General features: G+C 37.3%; 3 protein-coding genes and 1 pseudogene across 3 annotated transcripts in view; 3 read left to right on the forward strand and 1 right to left on the reverse strand.

Annotated features, from left to right (window-relative positions):
- Positions 1-774: 774 nt before the first annotated feature.
- Positions 775-4152, forward strand: LOC107575440 (splicing factor 3A subunit 1-like; the record flags this gene model as incomplete). Its single annotated transcript, XM_016261818.1, has 9 exons — positions 775-972; positions 1101-1218; positions 1310-1617; positions 2180-2413; positions 2523-2712; positions 2999-3159; positions 3276-3377; positions 3513-3584; positions 3726-4152. Coding segments are annotated over 9 exons (1485 nt in total), but the record flags the coding sequence as incomplete, so codon positions are not given.
- Positions 4153-4529: 377 nt separating this feature from the next.
- On the forward strand, positions 4530-8215 carry LOC107575437 (DNA polymerase delta subunit 2-like; annotated as a pseudogene).
- A 1096-nt stretch (positions 8216-9311) lies between these two features.
- Positions 9312-12413, forward strand: pqbp1 (polyglutamine binding protein 1). The gene is made up of 7 exons (XM_016261817.1): positions 9312-9403; positions 9580-9646; positions 9755-9866; positions 10074-10174; positions 10276-10497; positions 10586-10664; positions 12046-12413. The coding sequence occupies exons 2-7, from the start codon at positions 9580-9582 to the stop codon at positions 12224-12226; spliced, it is 762 nt and encodes a 253-aa protein (XP_016117303.1). The 5' UTR covers positions 9312-9403; the 3' UTR covers positions 12227-12413.
- Positions 12414-13233: 820 nt separating this feature from the next.
- Positions 13234-14705, reverse strand: part of LOC107575438 (G patch domain and KOW motifs-containing protein) — a 10361-nt gene continuing 8889 nt past the window's right edge. The window contains exon 11 of the mRNA XM_016261815.1: positions 13234-13956. Within this exon, the coding sequence (XP_016117301.1) occupies positions 13828-13956 (129 nt within the window). The 3' untranslated portion in view covers positions 13234-13827. The remainder of the gene's footprint in view (positions 13957-14705) is intronic.

A 14705-nucleotide genomic window follows, 5' to 3' on the forward strand; every position in this document is an offset into this window, starting at 1 on the left:
ATTCAAAGTGGAAATAGAGACCACATTTTTCTTCAAGCATGATACAGAGCTAAGCGATGATTACAACTACACAGCCCAGCCTAAGATAGGTTTGATATTGGAAATTATTGTATGTAACCTAATATGCGTGCTGCTCTCAAAATGTGGGGTATTGAAATCCCTTTAAAACACGCTTGTGTTTGACTTTCGCTTTTGAATTTGCTATCACGCGTACTCTTTGTATAAGAAGCGGCTGTGCTGAGAATGCATTCTACAAGATAAGCCATTTGTCAGACGCTTAAGCTCTGTTGCACAACGAATCCTCCGCCATGGTCTTGTCAGTCATCTCACCTTACTCTTGACATGTGATCAGTGAACTCTGATTCCTGCTGCACTGTGTGCGACTGCAGCTCATGCTGAATGAGGAGAGCAGCTGCTTACAGTTTAGAATTGAAGCGACCGTTATACAACTGAATTAAATGGTTTTTATTTCTATAAAAAAAGCTAAACGACAGTGGAGTAATGTTCTGTGCTAATTTCACCCTCACACTCCATTATGGCGATATCGCGAGAGCTTTTCACCTCAATGAGAAATCTTGTCTCAATCTCAATTCACATCTCGTGGCACAAGATCTCATCACACCCCTAGTAGTAGTATATAATTAGCACAATATTAATTTATATTTATAATATAAATTAATAAAATAATTATATATATATTACTAGTTATATATATAGTCGTTGATATTCATATTCTCGATAATAATCATTTTTTTTACTATTATACATATTACAGGCAATTTCCCTCCTCCCACTACTCCTGAGGAGCTGGGCGCTCGTATCCTGATCCAGGAGCGTTATGAGAAGTTTGGAGAGAGTGAGGAGGTGGAGATGGAGGTTGAGAGTGAAGATGAAGAGGATGAGAGAGTGGGCAGGGTGGTAGGACATGCAACTCAGTTAGACCAGGACACACAGCTGCAGGACATGGACGAGGTGAGACAACCAGGGTGATCATATCAATGGGACGAGGATGTTACATGTTCACATAATGTAACAAATGAGCAGTTCATAGAAGTGGGTAAACTAACACTCTGATTGACCTGTTATTCCTCTCTCAATAGGGCTCTGATGAAGAGGATAATGGCATGAAGGCTCCTCTACCCCCTGATAACCCTGTGCCACCACCTCTGCCCCCCACCCCGGACCAGGTTATTATCCGCAAAGACTACGACCCCAAGGGTAAGGGCATTTATAAAAACACACTTTTAACATACTAGAACAAGTAGCACATATTTCATTGCATCAACTCATTTTCTATCTCATCTTTCAGCGTCTAAGCCTCTGCCTCCTGTGGCCATCCCTGATGAGTACCTCATCTCTCCCATCACTGGTGAGAAGATCCAAGCCAGTAAGATGCAGGAGCACATGCGCATCGGCCTGCTGGACCCCCGCTGGCTGGAGCAGCGTGACCGCAGCATCCATGAGCGTCAGATCGAGGAGGAGGTGTACGCTCCGGGCCTGGACATTGAGAGCAGCCTGAAGCAGCTGGCCGAGAGACGTACCGATATCTTCGGTGTGGAAGAAACAGCCATTGGTAAGAAGATCGGAGAGGAGGAGATACAGAAACCAGAGGAGAAGGTAAGAAAGAAAAAGAAAAAAATTATATCTGCTGTTCAACATTGTAGTAGACAAATTAATTAAACTAGTGTTCTAAAAGTCTGCAGGACCAAAACAATGCCCATTGTTGAGAAACCCATAAACACTTAAACCAGATCACTAAAACGAATTATTTAACCCTCTGGTGATCCTCTGTCATTTTAGACCGGACAGAGTTGTGTTTTGAATTTTACTTTTTTTTTTTCTTCTTCTTTTTTTTTTTACTTCATCAAAATTGTGGACATGATTAGAAAGGGTTAAGTTAATATTATAATTATTTATTATTTATTAAATTAAATGCATATATTCATATATAGAAATTATAATATAGGGCTTATATTATTTCATATAGATATACATGGTGTATAATTTAGAGGTGAAATCCTCTAAAAATAGAAAATATTAAAGAATAATTATTAAAAACATGTAGCACATTAATAAAAAAATATTATGCTTATTGCGCTTATTGTCCTTGGTGCCCCCTTAGTGAGGAATACCAGAAGGTAGTAGTGTTCATCTAACAACCCTTCCTCTTACTCCGCAGGTCACATGGGACGGTCACTCGGGCAGCATGGCTCGTACCCAGCAGGCGGCTCAAGCTAACATCACCCTGCAGGAGCAAATTGAAGCCATCCACAAAGCTAAAGGTCTAGTGCAGCAGGACGACACCAAGGAGAAGATCGGCCCCAGCAAGCCCAACGAGATTCCTCAGCCGCCCTTGCTATCAGTAGCCCCCAGCCTTCCCAAACCCACCCCACCCATCAGCATCACACCTGCTGTGAGTCTCAATCTGTGTCTGCATTCGGGAGTTTTGAGAGATCAGCTTGATTGTCAAACACAAAAATTAAAGTGCTCGTTCTAACTAAAGGTTCTTGTGTATATTCCAGATGGCACCTCCAGTGCGGACCACCTTGCTCCCTGCTGTTCCTGTCATACCCAGACCTCCAGTGGCCCCTATGGTGCGTCTGGCCCCCATGCCACCCATGCTGCATGCCCCACGCATCAGTGTGTTGCCCATGCCACCCTCTGCATCCCATATTATGGCACCCAGACCTCCACCGATGGTGGTTCCTGCTGGTGAGTCTTTGGAATAACAGATCTGTTGCGTAGCTATTTGTAATTTAAAAATTAATTTAAATAAATATTCAACAGACATTTCTATATTAAATATAAAAAAAGTAATATAATAATAGTAGAATTTATATTATATAAATAATGATTTTTTTATTTAATAAAACTTTTGTTATATAATTGTAATAATAATTACTAATAAATAATTAGTAATTTAATAATTGATTTAATAATAATATTAATTTTGTTAATAATAATAATTTTGCTATAATAAATCTCTTTTGTTTTGTAGCATTTGTACCTGCTCCCCCTGTGCCTCAACCTCCCAGCGCTGTTGCCGCCCCCATGCCTCCTGCCCATCCTCCACCTCCTCACGAGGACGAGCCTTCCAGCAAGAAAATGAAGACCGAGGACAACCTGATTCCAGAAGAGGAGTTCCTGCGCAGGAACAAGGTGCATTGCTGCTGCAGCAAACTGTTTTGAGTGCAGTTAGCAATGAATATTTTTGAACTGTTATTACATAAGGGTCATCTGTTAATCATTTCAATTTGACCTTTGCTCTCTTTTAGGGACCTGTTGCAGTCAAGGTCCAGGTGCCCAACATGCAGGACAAGACAGAATGGAAGCTGAGTGGCCAAGTGCTGAACTTCAGCCTGCCTCTCACAGACCAGGTAAAGAGTTTGCCTTTAATCTCGTATCTGTATGCACCATTTGAACACATTTTAACTACTAATCCTTAGAATTATACAAAACATGTTTAGAATTCATGAAAAAGTGAGCTAATCAAATGCCATACTGTGCCTCAGGTGTCTGTCATCAAGGTTAAGATCCACGAAGCCACTGGTATGCCGGCTGGAAAACAGAAACTGCAGTATGAGGTAAAATATTTCAGTTGAATAATGAGATGGTTATTTTATTTAAACTCTGAATGCTTAAAAGAACAAGGCATCTTAGTTATGACATTACTAAATATAAAAGTACTTTGAAAACTCAGATCTCCTGTTGTGTTGATTCTCCAGGGAATTTTCATCAAAGATTCCAACTCTCTGGCCTATTACAACATGAACAACGGATCTGTCATCCATCTGGCCCTTAAGGAGAGAGGAGGAAGGAAGAAGTAGATCGCTCATCTTCTCTGTTTCAATCCTCCGCATTAATTATTGTGCTTATAATCCTGTTACTTTTGTACACTTAAAAGAACTTGTGCTGTGTTCAGAGTAATCAGTGTCTTGTGATTATCCTACATTCAGTGCATGGATAATTAAATAACACCGAACATTTAATATTGGCAGTCGTCTCCTAGCAAACTGCCCTTTTTTTAGTCTCACTTTTCATTGAGGTGATTGTGTTAAATATTTGCAAATCTAAAGTTTAGCTTTGAAGCATTACATTTCGTCGGATGCATAATAAATTCTTGTCTCTTTGGAAAACCTACCTAATAAATTTCAGTAAGAAATGTTATTAGCCATACTGTCTTTTTTCCCCTCACAAATATTACCATTACTTATTTTTCATATTACATTCTCAATTTTGGGCGGCATGAATAAAAATATGATCTGAAATAATTGAGGTATTAGCCCTATTTAAAATGTAAATAATACTTCTAAAATCGTTATAGATCCTTCCGGTGGCTTTTATTTTGAAATGTGAAATATTTAGATACTAAAAATCAACACTAGTTCGACCTGATTATGTTATTTATTTTGTTTGCTTTATCATCGGATCAAACTAGATTTATAATATATATTGTAGGAAAAAAACAACACAGCAGTTAAGAAATACGGTAAGAAAGTGAAGCTGTTGAGCTGCTAGCATACAGTAAGATGCGTGTTTGACACTTATATAGATTTGTAATAAACATTGCATTTATATTTTATTAACATAACATTGTTTAATTGCTAATCTAGCGTCCAAAAGCGTCCTCACCGACAGAGCCAGGCAGAAGTGGGTTGAGAAACCTCTGCAAAGTCGCTGACAGGCTCGTGTTGCTGTTGTGTTCTGCCTGAGGCGCTTCTGAACATGAGTGGATGTGTGTGGCAGGCGGAGTCGTGCCCATCAGGAGCTGTGTGACCTGCAGGCGGGTGAACAGCTGCAGCCCTCCATCCTGAAGGAGATCAGTGAGGAGGTAAAACTCCACCTGATGTTACAAACGCAAGCTTCCTGTCCTCTCTGTCTTCCCTTCTTTAACATGTCTTTTCTCTCTCTTCTTCAGCACAATCTATTGCCTCAGCCACCTCGTGCCAAATACATCAGCCAATCAGATGAGCTTATTTTGGAGGATGAACTGCAGAGGATCAAACTGGAAGGCAACATTGACACTGCTAAGTTTGTAACAGGTGGGATACAGGAAAGTTAGGGAACATTTGTCAATAAATAGTAAGACAAACTGATCCGTCTCAGTCTTCTCGGGCTTCTCAATCTTCATGCTTTGTTGTGAAATGGTATTTTCAGGTAGTGTTATTGCTATCATGGGTGCAGAGAAGAATGATGGGACATTCACTGTTGAAGACTTCTGCATGGCCGACCTTCCTCCACAGATCCCCCAAGACAGCCTCTCGGCTCAGACAGGTGCAGAAACACACTTGACATGACTGACCAGAGATCCGGAGTTTTTTTTTTAGACATACTGATGTATGCAGCAGTTTTAAAAATCTGGCCAGTACATAACTGTTATGGCTGTTAACTGATAAATGATGAGTATTAAAATTAAGGTATTTTGTCTAAATAAATGGAAAATAAACCATGAAAAAAAGAATGAAACCGTAAATTTGGAAATCACAACATGAGAATGTGCAGCGTGAAGTATGGATATTCATTTTGGATTTAGGAAAGATTACATTTAATAGTATTATTTAATTAATAGTATTTTAAAAATGAACTTTAAGTGAGTGTTATATGATGGCAAAAATTAATCTAAATCAGAGAAAAAAAAGAATACAAAAATATATAAATAAATCGACCAATAAAAATAAATAAAAAAAATGTTGAAAGTTGCCATGAAATCAAATTTGACCAAATTGACAATTCAAATTTTTTTTTTTGTGGAATATTGCAGTGTTTATTATAAAGGATTTATCAGTGCATATTGTTATATTTTTGGAAATCTTTTATACATTTTATTGTGATGGACATATATAAGACATAATAGAGAAGAAAAGACATCTCAGTTTCCATTGCATGTCGACTTTAATTGTATATATAGGCTGACAACCTAGCTGAGTTGGATATATCATGCATCCCTAGTGTTGAAGTTGCACATACATGTCTGGTAATCACAAGTGGATTCTTTGACTACAAATGTTTTTGTGAGCAGGATGTATACATTGAAGCCTTCAGAAGGATGTTTAAAGGGTGTTTAGTATTTATACCAACTTTATTATGCTTTTCCTGGCTGATTTTAGTGTGACAGTGTAGAATTAACTTTCACCTTTTAACCTTTGCTGTTTTCTGGTTGCACAGGTTTGTGCTTCTTGCCTCTGGCCTGGGGTTGAACGGCAGCAGAGCAGACAGCACGATGGGATTGCAACTTTTGGTGGATATGGTAACTGGTCAGCTTGGAGATGAGGGGGAGCAGAGCGGAGCAGCGTCCATCTCTAGAGTCATACTAGCTGGAAACCTGTTGAGTCAAAGCGCTCAGGACAAAGACTCAACAACCAAGGTGTGCAAATGGGACTTACTTTTCAAGCAGCACTAATCTCACTTTTTAAGCAGAATTTCTATCACATTTAGTGAATTAATTTTATAAATTAAACTCTTTTCCATTTGAAGGCAAAGTACCTGACTAAGAAGACTCCGGCTGGGAGTGTGGAAGCTATCAGACTGCTGGATGAGCTTCTAATGCAGCTAGTGGTGAGTGTTTTCAGCCCAAAGTGTGGACTTTGTTGAGGGACCAAAAAGACTAAAGGCGTTATTTGGGACATGGCTGAAATGTATTGTACTCCATTTATTCAGTATATCAAGCTTCTAGGACCAGGTTCTTAGTTGTATTCTGATCTCACAGTGAGTTAAGACTTGCTGTTATCCTTTTCTTCCATTTCTTTTAAGTAGGCTTTTTACGGTATCAAATTTTCATGTTGCCATAATTGCTGAAGCTTTCATCACGGTGTACGGTATTATCATGATATTGAAAAAAAGTGTCACCATAATATAACAGGTTTGATAACTTTTTTTTCTTATAACTGAAAGAACTGAACATTTAAATACAATAAAAGCAATAAACAAAAATGTATAAAGTAAACAAATGTTTCAAACAGATTAAAGTGCAAAATAATTATAAAGAACAATAGGTAACACTTTATGTTAAGGTCTCATTAGTTAACCTTAGTTAATGCATTAACAATAGCCAATTGTTACATATGTTACAGAAATTATTATACTTTTTTTTTAATACATCTGTTAGTTCATGTTAGCTCAGGTCCTTTAAATAATACCTTTACAACTTTTGATTTTTATAATGTGTTATTAAATGTTAAATGTATCTAAGATTAACGAATGCTTTAGAATAATTTTTCATTTGCAGTTTGTTAACTAATGAATGTTAAACAACAGAGCCTTAATGTAAAGTGTGACCGAACAAAGAATCAAAACATTTTCAAACAATATCTAGGGCATGTTGTAGTCCAGAGTAAAATGTAAAAAAAAAAGTTTGAAAATAAATAGCTTATTAAGTCTAAGAATTTAAGTATTTAAATAAGTACGCAGCATAAGAATTCAGTGCTGTGATGAGCACCACTGCGAATACAAAAATCTGAATGGCTGTTTGAAAGAACAGAAAGTAGGACAGCTGCTTTGTTTACAGGGTTAACGGCTGCATTTCTGCTGTTCCATCAGCACCACCTGCTGTCAGAGAGTGAATGTGCACTTTCAATTAGTGCATCTCTTTCACTGGTTCTGCCATGAGCTTCTCATCCGGCTTGAGCTTGTTTACATCAGAGTGCGCATGAGTCTTTGACGCAGCATACAGCGGTGTTGTGCATTTTAACAAGTTGATGCTAAAAGTATTCTTAAAATGCATTAAAAAAATCAGAATAATTAGAAATATATAATTATTCACGGTATTTTGAAGTGCCCACGATAACAATATAAAATGTTTTGAAGTCTCTGTAATTTGTAATTTGTTCTCTATAGGTCTCTGTACCTGTAGATGTCATGCCTGGACAGTATGACCCAACAAACTACACTCTTCCCCAGCAGCCTTTGCACCGCTGCATGTTCCCTCTGTCTGTGCCCTTCCCCACGCTGCAGCTGGTCAACAACCCCTACCAAGCCATCGTAGATGGTGTCCGGTGAGTAACTACCTGTGCATTTATCCTCTCTCAGTGGTGTGGTGTGGTGAGCAGCTCTTGGCCGTGAATGTTTTGTGGTTCCTCTAAGGTTCTTGGGCACAGCAGGACAGAATGTCAGTGATATTGTGAAGTACAGTAGTATGGATGATCATCTGGAAATACTGGAAAGCACACTGATAATTTTTCCTTCCATCCTTTTTTTCCCCATTGCCATGTCCTTTTAAGGGCTTTGTATTGTGAAAATATTTTACAGCTTTTTTTGTTTTTTATTATTCAATTGTATTTTAAACATTTCAGTATGACTCTTTCAGGACCTAAAATCATTTGAATTTATAAAAATAAGTATTCATTTAGAAGTTTTTGAATATCTTGTTGTATTACTATTTTGTATAAAGCACTCTGAGAATGCTAGATTGCTCTGACATGTTTTGTTGACCCTCAAGGTTGTTACCCGTTCTATCAGAAAGATCCCTTTATTATGGAAGAATGCCCTCATGTGTACTTCAGCGGAAACGCACCAAGCTACCAATGTAAACGAGTCACAGGTGAAGACCAGACTATTTAATATTAAACACAGCACTGTGTGTAAGTGTGGCCATGCATTACCAGTATATTTTTGTAAGGTAATTTTTGTCTTATTTTTCATCTCAGGACCTGAAGGACAAGATGTTCTCCTAGTAGCAATCCCAGAGTTCAGCAGCACACAGAGAGCCTGTCTTGTGAACTGCACTTCTGATGCAGTTCTATTATATATAAAACCTCACCATATGAACTAGCCCTTAATTTTATAATCTGAAAACAATTTCTCAATAAGCTTTAGATGCCAGGAACTAGATATATGTAATAATAGTGCTTTCTCAAAAGAAAACGGTTTATTATTTACTGAGAAGCACTGTCTGCTGGAAATCTATAATAATGGAGAGATCTAATCGTTTGTAAGCATTTCTTTTATTGAGACGTGTAATGACAATTCAGACACTAATGTGGTAGGTCATATTTGCTAAACATAATAAAAACATCAGCAAAGCCACTTTTGGAACAACTTGCCGAAGAGAATTCTAAATTAATAGTGTGGACTTCGAAGTGCCAATTCATCATCAGACTATGACAAAAAAATAGCACCATCCTTAAAATCATAAGAATTAAGGCATACAATTAAGTTCACAGCGTTTTTTGTTGCCGTTTGCCGTTAAAAACATCAAGTGTTACGTTTACATTATTTTTTTTAAACGTGTTAAAACACCACATGCTTTGTGTATTTCCTAAAAAAATTAACTATTTTATAATAAAAGCAAATGTTCAGCTGAGCGTCACTTCACGCTTTCGCTACGTCATTGTTGTGCGCCGGAGTCGCATGTGGCGCTTTTCATTGAAACCTTCACACCATAACTAAGCTTCTGGACGTGATAAAGGTAAAGTATGCAGTCGCCGTCGTGTATTTCTTAATAACATTGCATGTGTATTATCCTGTCCGTTATTTGCATATGAAATCCGCATCCCGTCAGTGCAGTTTCAGATGGTGCAGTTTAAGGTTCCTCGCGGCTCTCCAGCACTGTGATGAGTAACTGCTGATTAACTCTCTCTTCAGATGCCTCTGCCTCCTGCTTTACTTGCGCGCCTCGCTAAAAGAGGCATCGTGAAACAGTCTGACCACGGTAAGATACACATGCGTATTAATCTTACTGAGTGACCCTTAAAACATACTAAATCATGAGTGCATGCTTTCATTTGTTGTTTCTCATCCTCCTCATCCTCATCCTCAGAGGCTGAAGAGGAGATCATCGCTGAAGACTATGATGATAACAACGTTGATTATGAAGCTACAAGGCTTGAAAATTTACCAACGAATTGGTACAAAGTTTTTGACCCTGCTTGGTAAGCAGTTCATAAATTAGCTCCTCCCCCCAATAGTTGAAAGAAAGTACTATTATGTATCATGGTAAAAAGATTACATGTGATTGTAATAATGTGGCACTTTCAATTACTCATTATATACTCCAAGAATACCATGGTAAAACCATGAAACAGGATCAAAATGGCTGTCACTTATAAATAACTATCATCCTCGTGTCTTGTCTTTAGTGGACTTCCTTACTACTGGAATGTAGAGACGGATTTAGTGTCCTGGTTGTCCCCCAATGACCCGGCAGCTGTCATCACCAAAGCCATTAAGAAACAGAAAGGTAATATATGGTCATAAAACTTAAGTGTGCACACATTTTTGTGCTTCTGTAAGTAACATTATTGAGACGTATGCTGCAACTGTTTGTGTTTTTCATCCCAGGTGAGACTGGACATGACAAAGCGGACAGCCACTACGAGAAGGCAGAGAGAGACCGGGATCGAGAGCGAGAGAGAGACAGAGAGCGGGAACGGGACAGGGAGGACGGGCGGGACAGAGATAGAGACCGAGATAGGGATAGGGATCGAGAGCGGGACAGAGACAGGGAGCGTGACAGACGGATACGGAGAGATGACAGTGCACCGTATAGCAAATCAAAGAGAGGTAATCTATGCATAATCTTATTAAATCGTCAATTAGTAGTTTAAAATGTTGCCTCAATAAGCCTGAATAAACACAAACTCTGATTTAGGAGGACCAGGAGGAGGTCGGAAACAGCAGCAGGAGGAAATGGATCCCATGGATCCCAGCGCCTATTCAGATGCTCCAAGGTAGTTAGTTTAAAATTAACGCTATGGCTGTGTTTGAAATGGTATAATAGCACACTATTCTTACTATTACTACTACTATATACTATATCTTTGCAGTATATACACTAAACAAAATTATAAACGCAACATTTTTGTTTTTGCCCCCATTTTTCATGAGCTGAACTCAAAGATCTAAGACTTTTTCTATGTACACAAAAGCCCTATTTCTCTCAAATATTGTTCACAAATCTGTCTAAATCTGTGTTAGTGAGCACTTCTCCTTTGCCGAGATAATCCATCCACCTCACAGGTGTGGCATATCAGGATGCTGATTAGACAGCATGATTATTGCACAGGTGTGCCTTAGGCTGGCCACAATAAAAGGCCACTCTAAAATGTGCAGTTTTATCTACGGTTGTGAGGCCGGTTGGATGTACTGCCAAATTCTCTGAAACGCCTTTGGAGACGGCTTATGGTAGAGAAATTAACATTCAATTCACGGGCAACAGCTCTGGTGGACATTCCTGCAGACAGCATGCCAATTGCATGCTCCCCCTATGAAATGTAATGTTGTCTGTTGTAATTTTTCTAGTTTTTTTTTTTTTTTCTTTTCTTTTCTAGTTTAATTTTTCTAGTATAGGCCTAAATGTATTTTCACAAACAATCATAATTAAATTAATGTGACACAAGTAATCTTTTAAAATCAAATGCAATTTGAACACTTTCCTTTCTTTTTTGGCAAAGTGCTGCTGAGGTTTACGGTTTAAATTGAAAAAAATAGAAGAAAATTTGATTATTTCTTAGTTTTAATCAACTTTATTACTATTGTTATTAATTCAACTGTAATATTTTAATACTATTTTAGAATGTAATGTCGCCTTCAAGTTAAATGGAAGAACTTTTGTAGTAAAGAGTTGTAATGAAGATCTTTTGAGTTTCTATGTGTATTAGACAATAGGTTTATCAAATTAATTGGTGAAATGCTCATTAAGTGACTGAAAGTTCATGTATTCATGTCCTCATATAATGAGATGGCAGACGCTGAAAACACAGCGAGTGTCATGCATGCTTCAAGTATGCGTGCTAGACAACAACTGTTGAGTTCATTTACAGAGACATAAAACATGCAGACTTAATATTTAAATGGCAGTAGTTTGAGGTTTAATATTCAAAGACAATTAAAGTGATTTATTCCACTTTGTACAGTAAATAGCGTTTTTATATGAGTGTATTTTCCACATTGTGGAAATCATAGGGCCTTACATTGGATACCTACTAAAGTTGCAGAAACGTTTAGTATACAACAAATGACAATGCAATGCACTTACATGAGCTCTGGAAAGAGGTTGCTTCTGTAATAAAGTACATGTTCGTGATCAATATGTGGTGCTGTTGCTTTCAGGGGTTTATGGTCAACTGGTCTCCCCAAACGCAATGAGGCAAAGACCGGAGCGGACACCACAGCGGCAGGACCCCTGTTCCAGCAGAGGCCGTACCCCAGTCCTGGAGCTGTCCTGAGAGCAAACGCTGAGAACACAAGACGCCTGGAAGAGGATGATGATGATGATGATGATGACGACTGAGCAGGAATCGTGTGTCTGTAAAGCCTTTATGATTTTTTTTAAAAGGCTTTTGAAATGTTTTTCTTACATTTGGGACAGAGATTCATTTGTAAATACACAGTGTGTTGTATGTTATACAATTTATAAACGATTGCCATTTTACTTAAGATAGTGATGTTGTTCCCTGCAAAATAAACTTTTTGTTTAAAGTTGCATTCAGAGGTTTGGCTTTTATAAAAAAAAAAAAAAAAAAGTATGGTAAGTTATGAATCGTGTTTTTGTTTAGAATCATCTGAATGGACATGAAATGAAACCCTAACATGAAATAATTGTCAGAAAAAAAATCTATTTTTTAAATGTAACTTTTTTTGGAACTTTAGACAAAATACTAAAAAGTCTAAAAAGTTTGCATGTGTGTTGTTTTACTGTTGAGTAACGTTATCAGTCGTCACTTTATATCTCCCATGTGATATGTCTTAAGATATTTAAGTTTAGTTTAGTTTAATGATCAAAGCTCTAGTTGTATTGTGGAGGAAAATATAATGCAATGCAATATAATGATGACAGAGAAATGTACAAATAAACGTTCCTCAAATCAAATTTTATACATTTGAACATGTTTTTTCTAAAAATGATTTATGGATAAATAAGTAAACCAAGTTGCTTAAGTGCAATTAATGTTCATTTTAAAATATGAATAGCAATATAAAAGTTATTCTTACATTTGCATTATAAGAATCATTAAAGATTTCACAGCAAAAGAAGACATGTACAATACCAAGACATGTTTAAAATTATACTAAAAGGCCTTTTACTTTCTAAAAATTAGAAACTATCAATAAATGACTGAAGGCACATAGTAGATTGTGTACCGCAAACATTGTTTTCAGCAAAGTTTTGACAAGTTGATCATTTAGAGGCCTTAGAATTGAATGTATCATTTGATGCAGTAGGCTTTATATGGATAAGGATGAGTGATGCTTCAGTAATTCAGAGATCAAGTCAAAGGCATATTGAAGGAATTTTACATTTTATTATTAAAAAGATAACATGAGTGGAAATTGTAGGTGGCTTGTGTTTAACTTTGTACATAAACAACAAATTGAGATCTTTATTGGACTAAGAAACCAAAGCAGAGTTTCAAAAGTGTTTGGATTCTAATGAACTGGCAGTGAGATTTTTCCGCAATTACATTGGGCTGAAATGTCATTTCATTTTCTTCCTAGATCAGCAGCAGACACTCAAACACTGATGCTACTGCTGACCTGCGTAAATGTTCATTATTACTATACAGAGTAAAACATGTCACTTTTTTATTTAGCAACATATCAGACTTACTAACAGGATATTATGTTGCTTTAAGATCATCCGATTATGCAGATGTACCACTGTCACAGCAGCAGCTGCGTCCAAGTATGACTCCACATTTGGGTTTAAACCTGCATTTAAAAATACAACAGCACAACTAGCTAAATAAATTAAGTCTTGGTTGTATTAAAATTTAATTTATCTGATATGTTGGTCTCTATCAATTCAGGGAAAAAGCAGCCAATCACAACCGATGTCGTCATCAGAACAGGGTTGGGGTGATAAAGGGTGATTTGTGGCTTCCGGTTGGCTTCTCAGTGTTCTGTTGCACCCACATAATGACAGATGGCATCATAGTCGAGTGTGAACACCTGCTCCTCGTATCGGTCCAGCTGAACCATGGCTCGACACTTCTCTCGGTCTCGCTTCAGGATGCGGCCCACCTGCAGGATAAGGTATGCATTATGATTCTACAGCAGAAATGCACATCTTAGCATATGGATATAATTCAATGACAAATTATGAGACAATGATTATGCAAGTGACAAAATGTGTGTGTGGACCACAAATACATAAAGAAGATAGATAACGTGTGGGCTTGAGTCCAAACCCTAGTGCACTTCTTTGCTGTCTACATAGGCAGCTACTTTCTAAGGCACGTTAACATGTTACTAAGATAAAGACGTAATACTCCAAGGTGATGCATACATGGTACACACAAATATTTCATTTTAATTAGGTGGATCTATTAATGTTGATTCACCATCTTGGGATTTTGCAGTGCATTCTGGAACTGGAATAAATGTGTGTAAATGTCATGCTGCCCTACTTTGGCTAACTGAGGTGTAAGCAGGGTTATTGTAATATTTATTAATATTCTGAATTAGATTTTATTTTTAATTTCAGTTTAAGTTTTACTAATTTTCTTATATAATTTTTTACAAATATTTCTATTTAGCTTTATTTTTATTTTGGTTTTAGTAATATTTGTACTTAAATCTATTTCAGTTAGTTGTCAGTGCAACATTTCAAATTTTTGTTTCATTAAAGGGGTCATATGACGCGATTTCAAGTTTTCCTTTCTCTTTGGAGTTTTACAAGCTGATTGTGCATAAATAAGATCCCTGAAGTTGCAAAGACTAAAGTCTCAAAACCGAAGAGATATTCTTTATCAAAGTTAAGACTCTGCCAC

Source organism: Sinocyclocheilus grahami, unplaced genomic scaffold (genome assembly GCF_001515645.1).
Source record: "Sinocyclocheilus grahami isolate Dianchi unplaced genomic scaffold, SAMN03320097.WGS_v1.1 scaffold2640.1, whole genome shotgun sequence".
NCBI classification, from domain to species: domain Eukaryota; kingdom Metazoa; phylum Chordata; class Actinopteri; order Cypriniformes; family Cyprinidae; genus Sinocyclocheilus; species Sinocyclocheilus grahami.

What these genes read in the sequence shown, in the direction of transcription:
- pqbp1 (XM_016261817.1), top strand. Translation starts at nt 9,580, where the DNA reads ATGCCTCTGCCTCCTGCTTTACTTGCGCGCCTCGCTAAAAGAGGCATC. An exon ending in AGCCATTAAGAAACAGAAAG is followed by an intron (nt 10,175 to 10,275) that starts GTAATATATGGT and finishes TTTTCATCCCAG; the next exon opens with GTGAGACTGGACATGACAAA. An exon ending in GCCTATTCAGATGCTCCAAG is followed by an intron (nt 10,665 to 12,045) that starts GTAGTTAGTTTA and finishes TGTTGCTTTCAG; the next exon opens with GGGTTTATGGTCAACTGGTC.